The sequence below is a fragment of the Rutidosis leptorrhynchoides genome, chromosome 11, assembly GCF_046630445.1.
Source record: "Rutidosis leptorrhynchoides isolate AG116_Rl617_1_P2 chromosome 11, CSIRO_AGI_Rlap_v1, whole genome shotgun sequence".
Taxonomy (NCBI): Eukaryota; Viridiplantae; Streptophyta; class Magnoliopsida; order Asterales; family Asteraceae; genus Rutidosis; species Rutidosis leptorrhynchoides.
This window is the reverse complement of record NC_092343.1, coordinates 354,009,128-354,017,640: the sequence shown is the minus strand read 5'-3', so window position 1 is coordinate 354,017,640 and position 8,513 is coordinate 354,009,128. Positions and strand designations below refer to the sequence as shown.

Below are 8,513 nucleotides of genomic sequence, written 5' to 3'. Positions count from 1 at the left end.
GTACGGGCAATTAAAGCAACATGTAAATGTAATAACATACATTCGTTTAATCAAGCGTATTAATAATAATAATTATTAATAAATAACGTAGGAAAAACCAGGGTCGTTACAATGTTCCTTTTATAATAAGTCGCTCATTCTAGTTTTGAACTTTCACACGCACTAATAACCGTCTAACCATGCACCCAAGACGATTTTTTAGAAATCGATCATTTCATCAATTTTTTGTTTGTCACTCGATAAACTTCAACCTAGGATCGTGATTATACCCCCAGTTACCAACGTCATACACATAATCAAGCATCAAAAAAAATCCACAATCGGCTTTAAAGTTGTTAAACGAGGAAAAATCTGTCAAATCCGACTTCTTAAAGGGTTTGATCAAGAAACTGGACATTGACACATCACCTACAATGTCAAAGAAACGGGTAAAATCGATATTACATTGTTTAGAATCGTTATTTGTTGCATACATTTCGTCGAACACTTGGTGTGCATTTAAGTTACCAATCAATTGATTGCTGTAAAATTGTCTTTGATGTTGTTTATACTTAGTTTAGTTCTTATGTCTTATAAAATAAACGAAAAACTCATTTTTGGGTTACGTATCAACCGACAAAAAAAAACATGTACGCACCACACACAGAGCATTATGCAACATGCGGTGTGTGGGGTGCATGATGTGTGCTTGTGGTATTTCGTTTCTTTTAAATAGTTTTTGATGGTCGTCGTTGTTTGTTATCAGGTTTATAAATCGGTCGAGCTTACACTGATATATAACACCAAATTGATTAAGAGCATAGGTACCTAATAGATCAACGAGAACGATTCGAGCAGACTATTTTTTAGCCATGATTAAAGGTGATGTATATAGAGAATGACCCGACCTAAGTAAATCTTGTGATTCAGAAGAAGAAGAAGAAGAAGAAGAAGAAGAAGAGGAGATGGTCATCTAGGGTCGAAATTCAAGACGAACGCGATGATCTTTGGTTTGGGTTGTCACGTTAACTGACCGTGAGGTTTGGTCGGCGAGAATTTTGTATGATGATTGATTTTAAGATAAAATATTTTCCAATGAATAATATCCTACACATTAACGTCAATCTATAATGAATAATATCCTACACATTAACGTCAATCTATACAAGTTTTAATGTACAATTTATAATGGGCTAAAACCCTACAATTTATACAATGATAATGGGCTAAACCGATACATAAGTGAACATAACTAGATACGGAGTACAAACTAATAAAACAAGCTAGGGATTTAACTATGTGAAGGAGAATATTGTATGTAGTTGATTGAATGGAACGTGCGCAAGCTCTCTCTATATATATATATAGGAGAGTAGTCATTGTTTAATTAACCCTTTATGTAAATGACAAAAGCTTATGAATAGTAATTTTATCGTGTTACATTTGTTTGTACCTCGTGTTAAAATGGTTGTACTCACAATACCATCACACTAGAAGTTAACAAGCATTACAAACCTCACGGAACCAAATGCAGATTTTTGAGGGGGAACTTGGAAACTTTATAGGGTTGTTAAGTCAAACTTCAGGAAACTAGACGACACTAACTTTTTTATCTTCTATAAAACACTCCACTTAACCCACCTAAATTTTTAACTAGTTTTATATTTTCATAGAACTCGAATTAGGTTTAACCGACATAACCGTTAAATACGAAATAATTTTACGAACAAAACGCAACAAATTATATTTGAAACGGAGCCACACCGCGAAACGGAGCCACACCGCGAAACGAATTGACCGTAAGAGCTCCTCCACTAGTTAGGATACAATTAATATGTAGTGGAGTAATAGAAATTCTAATTCTAATTCAAATAGAAATTGTAATTCATATATGATAAATATCGTAACCAAACTGCTTTTTTGGGGCACACTTCAACACTTGATCTATTAAATATGTATATACTAGGTTTGAGCTCGTGCGTTGCATGACTACTCAAAAACCGTTTCAAATGAATCAGTTATTTTATGACGCTTAATGTTCATTTTCAGAACCAATAGTTTGAAATGAAGTTGATTTTAGTTTTTCCAAGCATTTTTTACCTTTTCAAGCTTTATAAAACGAATATGGTTAAAGCTTAAATCCGTTTCAATTTATATACGGAGTAGTTATTATTAATTTCATTTAAGTAATAATATTAAATTAATAAATATTATTTAACTCCTTAATTTTTGAATAATTATGAAAAAGACATGTAAATTTTACACTTGTCACAATTAGCTACAATTAAGGTGCTAATAACATGTCATGTTTTTTACTCTTTTTTATATAGATATATAGAATATAGATAGATATAGATATCTTTTATATAGATATTAGAGATATAGATATAGATGTTCATCATATATATTTGTTTGCTGTGTACGAATTATTTAACGTGCGTCCTACTTTTAAAAAACTTTCAACCAATAAGTCGTAGTCATTATTGGCACCTGAATAAGCCGCCTTAAAAATCATAACCATAATTCCTCAAAAATCACAAGCCTTGTAAACATAAACACAACATCCTGAAACCAAGTTCATAGTTCATAGCAAAACCAAAAATTAACATAAACAACCCTACAACATTTGACCACAAAAACATAAATAAATAAATAAAGACTCGAATGTTTCGATTCAGAACAACACGAACAAATCCATCATCAATAGTTACCTAACGTAGGGTCACTATTCGGAAAGCGGGTTGACCTTAAACCTATAAAGCAGCGTTTTCTTCTTTGAAGTCGGGTTGTCGATTGTAAGAAGTATCTTCCCGAGTTCGCTAATCTTGAAACTGTGGCTAATAACTGGTTCATCGTTTGGTGCCATCTTTTTAGTCTTTTGTATGATTATCGTATAATTGCTTTCGTTATTGGGTACGTATTCTGCACCATAGCTTACCTCCCAACCAACAACGCGTAGCTCCCACACGAATAAGCATTTCTGAAATTGTTTACGCAATGAACCACATATTAAGATCAAGAACTTGTGCATGCAGACAACAATAAAGCTGTGTTTCGATTTGCAGTTTAAAATGATTCGTGTCTTCATATCAACTTTTACAACACTAATTTTATTTATTCAAAAAATTTGAAAAAAAAAAAAAATACTATTTTTAATTGCCATCTTTGCTTTATTTGATACTATATAATAAACACTTCAAAATAAGTAAGGTTGAGAACTGTCAAACACAACCATAGTTTACAGAGGTAAAATGAGAAATACTTTTGAAAGTCAACTAGGCTGACTAGTCCTAATGGGACTGATATATTCGGGGTCTAATTTAGCCGGTGAAACTCGGATTTTTTAGTTCAAAGTCAAAGTTATCCGGTCAAAATCTGTCAAAGTAGGTCAAATAGAATCAAAGTAGGTCAACATCCAACTAATCCCTAACTAGTCTTGGACTTAGCTGATTAGTCCTTAGTCGGTCCCGACCAACTAGTCCCTGACTGGCGAAAATCGGTCAAAGTAGGTCAAATAAAGTCAAATTTGGTCAATGTCCCACTAATCATTCAGATTGTAAAAAGTATGAGAAGATATATAACGACACAAGACGCAATGTAAATCATACCTCATTTACTATAATTTCGACAGTCTGTTTGGTGGCTGGTTTAACCGTAACAACTGAAGCCGGATCATCAATCGTGAACTCGGGATTGCAATCACAGTAATCGACACTTAATCCACCGTACTGTATTGGTACATGCTCAGGACTCACATATCTGTTTCAATTAACAATTTTAACAGCTACAATAGTTAACAAAAAAAAAAGATGTATTTATAGTTAAAACAGTTAAATTGAGTAGAACTAGTAGGCCAAAAACATGTTTCTGTCCTACATTTGTTTAGTTAAACATGAGTATAAAGACCAAATTATTACAATGATAACCAAATTTCTTATGCCTTAAAAATACACATTGGCTGACCACTTTTGACACGTTCAACCCATTTGAACAATCTTCTTTTTATCTTATTATTTAAGCCTACGTGTAAGGGACGGGTGCCAATCTACTACACGGACAACAGTCAACCTAGTTAAGTTTTTCTTATTAGTATACATAGATACAAAATTGATCAAACGGGCTTCACCCGCCAACCTATTCGACCCGTTTAAATAATGTGGGTTACTCGGGTTCTATCAGAGTTATAGTAGCATCCGGGTGTTGAATTTTCAGACCCAATTGTATAACTATGTCAGATAATATCAACCTGACAACCCAATCCCGCTCTGAATTGCCACCCTGACCCATCTGACCCATAAGAAATGTAAAATAGCCCGGGTCGACTTGTCCATGCATAAATGGGTCAAAATTGTGACCTGTTTTCAACAAAAACTTAGGATCTATAAATTAAAATAATAAGCACTTACTTGAAAAGTGTTTCAGGAGTCCTTGCAGTACTAGCAAATATGAACTTGCTCTTAGTCCTTTGAGTCATGAATGGACTAATCACTGTATAAAAAGCTAAATACCACCAGGGTGCATTGATGAAAACCTATAAACATAGTGTTAGGATGTTAGGACTCAAATTATGTATAAAATGTATCGATTTGATGCTAGGACATTATTGTAAAGGGTGTGGGTATTGTGTCTATAAATACCCACCCACCCTCATTGTCTAGGGTTGATGCTCCTAGACATTGTTCAAGAGAGGTGTGGAATTAGAGTTCATTTTAGCACATTCACTTTCTCTCTCTAGGTTCATCTTCTCCATCTCACTTTCTCACTCTAGAATTGAACCTCAATTGTAATTGAATCGTGTGAATTATATGAATTAACGTAGGATTAATAAGCGTACACATAATTATTGCACAAAATGTAATAAAGCACGCGACATGGCATTTACTAGGCTTAACTAACCCATATCCAATACGAATAAAAACTCAATGTGAAAAATAGCTTTATTAATCGTAACACTTTGTGGATTACAGATAGCTTTGTTACACATGCTAATACCAAAGTTAAAGTAGCAAATTGAGCCGGGTATGCGGGCTTCATAGTTTGTCGAAATGGGTCGCCTTTTAGTATAGGCTGGGTTGGTTTAACCCGCAAACAGTATATTGTCAATTTCTTTTTACCATGTTATATATTAAAATATGGTTGCAAAACATAGTTTTCATTTCGAAAAGAACTACGAGGTTGTATGCTTTAGATACACTTTGGCTAACTTATTCTAATAACTTATATATATGTAACATTGTAACCCCTTAAAATAAAGCATAATTCAACTCACCCAAAAAGGTAAATGGGTCAAGATTCTCCACTTTAGCCCAAACATAGAACACATTAGTAATTAGTAATGTTTTGACTTGTCCACTAAAAAAAAGTACACAAATATGAACCTAAATAAAGACAATCTCCTATTCTTCTCTTTCTTTTCAAAAAGATGCTTTTTTTTTTTTTAAAATCCCACAAGATTCAATTATTCAATTCAAAAACAAATCTACAAGTTTCAATTGCTCAATAACGGTAACCTATGGATGTGTATCAATCATTCAATCCTGATTAACTAAAAAGACTCAAACTATATAAAAACAATGCAACTAATATAGCTTATACAGTTTTATTAAATCTAATAAATTACAAATTTACCTGTTTTGTTACAAATTCAGGGTAGTTATCCTGCAAAATCTGCAGAGCTTGTTGGGTGGCTAACCGGAGTTCCCTTTTTGCCGGTCCCGGAGAGTTTTTCAGATCACTAATCTGAAAAATAGTATTAACACCACCAGGACTAAAATCCAACTTCCTTATACTCTTTTCAAGAAACTGAATCCTCCATTTTAAAAACTTCAATCTTTTTTCATCATCAGAAAAAGTGTTTTTATACAAATCTTTATTTTGAAACTCACCATACACATTATAACAAACAGGGTGTCCTTCTTTATCAAAACCGTGCATAAACACAACTTTTTCAAGATCATCACCAAAGTTTTCTTCAATTAAAGAATCAATTTCAAATGTTTTCCTCCACTGAAGTGTGTCTTTAAGCATTGTAAAAGACTCTTTAACTTTAAAATCTCTCGCCCTTAAAAACTTAAGTAAAACAACATCAGTTCTTTCATCTTTTAAAATGGGTATCCCCCAAATTGTGATTTCTGAAATGGGTTCTTCGTTTTTTTGCAAAAAGGTGAAATCTTTGTTGTTGGTTATGGATTCTTGAATCAGGGTTTTGAAATCTTCAAGTGATTTTCTTTCTGAAGGTGAAAGATCTTTGATTTGATTACTTTCTTCTTTGAAAGAAGCCATGGATTCAGGGGTTTTTGTGGGTGTGGGTTGTTTTTCTGGTTGTTCAATGACTTCACCTAATGTGGTAGTGGTGGTGGGTGGTGGTGAAATGGGTGGTTCCGCCGGCGGTTGCGGCGGAGATGTGGTGGTGGCGGTGGGGTTTTCATCGGCCATTTTGGAAGTGAGTATTGAAAGATGTGCGAAAGTAGAGTAAGAAAAAGATAAAGGTTAGCTTAGGTGTATGAAAGGAAGAGCTTTTGTTGGGAGAAGTAAACAAGTGTCAAAGTGTGTATGTGTGTGTTTTTTTCCAGAACTTCATAGAAGTGTAAGAGAATCTATGTTATACGAGGTGAGTGTGTGAGTTTTAAGTTTGAACTTTCAAAATAGTGAAAAAGTTAAGTTATTGGTATCTGTGATTTATTTACGTTATCATGGAAACACCTAAATTTTTTCTTTTGCGTAGTTGGTACTTAGATTTTGTTTAACTTGTGTGATTAATACCTCTAGCTAGCTGCAATCAAATTTGAAGGGTTAACTTCTCACATATGTCAAACATCATTTTGCTATTTCTTTTTTTATAATCTAATTTTCTTTTTTTTTTCTTTTTTTTTAACTAGTGATGTTTTGTGGCGAAGAATATATTATATTATATTATCATACTTTATACAAAAATAACATTTTACCCAATTTTCATCATCACCTTTACCCAATTTTCATCATTACCTTTTCCCGCACTTTGAACATGACAGACCCAATGACAAATTTTTTCTGCAAACACAAACCTCGGTGGTTCAGTATATATACAAACTTGTGTTCACTTTGAGTATATAATAATTGCACCTTTGGCATTAAAGTACATGATTGGTGACAACGATAATATGGATATCCTGTATTAACTTCATATAATGATATGTACAAATTGCATTTTTTTATAATAATAGGAACACCACACTCTGTTATACCAATTGCTTTGTACTTCGATTGTAAGTTCGATATAATTAAATTATAAATAAATGAACAAACCTGTAAGTTCCATCAACAAATATAATTGCAATTGCAATTAACATGGCAACTACGAAGTTTCAGGGATTTAAGTTATACTAAAACACAATTTAATTAATATCGAACATGGGTCTTGTTATGTTTGAACTTTGAAGAACATATAAACATGTAAACTTCTTTGACTTTCTTTGATTTTTTGATGGGTTTTGATTCCGAAATGTTTTAATGAAATCTGAAAAAGTGTTTAAGGGTTTATCCATGGTGGTGATGAAGATGAATGGTGATGAATTTTTTTCAAAGATTTGATAATGAAGATGAGAAGAGGATGATGGTGAGATTAAGGAGTAAGGTTCGTTAATTCTATGTAGATAGAGTTAAAATTATTAAATTGACGATATTACCCTCACATGTGTGGCACATGTGAGGAGTTAACCATTAAAATTTGACTGCAGTTAGTCAAGGGTACGCAAAAAAAAAAAAGTTTAGATATTTCCATGATAATGTAAACAAACCACAGGTACCAACGACGTATTTTTTCTTCAAATAGTAGTAGGTATAAGGTTGCAAAATTCTTTATACAGGGTTAATCGGTTGAGATTTTAGAATGAATAGTGAGCAATTAAAAAATTAATCGGTGATTAATTACATTGCATCATACATATTTAGATATTAAACGGGGCATCGATTTGAACAGCGTGAGATGTCCGATTTGTGATGGTGACATTGAGACGGTGGAACATATACTTTTTTCTTGTCAAATGGCCAAAGACATATGGGCGAAAGTCCTTAAATGGTGGGGGTATAATTCGGCTTTATTCGGGTATGAGGATATTTTTAATGGTACCTTCGGCTACGTAGCACATGATCACAAAAGGAACCAATGGCAAGCGGTTTGTTGGGTGGTTTGTTACATTATATGGAAGAATCGAAATGCAAAGGTGTTCAAGAATAAGCTCGAGACGGTCCCATCTTTATTTAGCGAGGTTCAAGTTCTTTCATACGATTGGATTTCACGACGTTGCAAGGGTCATATTATGGATTGGCTTCAATGGTTCTCACAACCTTAGTTTCTCTCTTTTGTTAGTTGCAATCTTTGCAATTAGCTTAGGGCGGTGTAATTTGTTTTCTCTATTTCTTTCGTGATGTATTGTGTTGTTAAGGTTGCCCAGTCAACCATGTACTATTCGTGATTGTTTAATATAAGTCCTTCTTGCTTTTCAAAAAAAAAATATTTAGATATTAAATTTTAATAATTATATAAGTTTATCATA

General features: G+C 33.2%; 1 protein-coding gene across 1 annotated transcript; it reads right to left on the bottom strand.

Annotated features, from left to right (window-relative positions):
• Nucleotides 1-2,554: 2,554 nt before the first annotated feature.
• On the bottom strand, nucleotides 2,555-6,574 carry LOC139876997 (patellin-3-like). Its single transcript, XM_071864399.1, has 4 exons — nucleotides 5,608-6,574; nucleotides 4,386-4,510; nucleotides 3,588-3,738; nucleotides 2,555-2,959 (listed from the first exon to the last, which is right to left on the bottom strand). The coding sequence occupies exons 1-4, from the start codon at nucleotides 6,412-6,414 to the stop codon at nucleotides 2,705-2,707; spliced, it is 1,338 nt and encodes a 445-aa protein (XP_071720500.1). The 5' UTR covers nucleotides 6,415-6,574; the 3' UTR covers nucleotides 2,555-2,704.
• Nucleotides 6,575-8,513: the final 1,939 nt, after the last annotated feature.

What these genes read in the sequence shown, in the direction of transcription:
- LOC139876997 (XM_071864399.1), bottom strand. Translation starts at nt 6,414, where the DNA reads ATGGCCGATGAAAACCCCACCGCCACCACCACATCTCCGCCGCAACCG. An exon ending in CTGAATTTGTAACAAAACAG is followed by an intron (nt 4,511 to 5,607) that starts GTAAATTTGTAA and finishes CTATGTTTATAG; the next exon opens with GTTTTCATCAATGCACCCTG. An exon ending in TCGAAATTATAGTAAATGAG is followed by an intron (nt 2,960 to 3,587) that starts GTATGATTTACA and finishes AAACAATTTCAG; the next exon opens with AAATGCTTATTCGTGTGGGA.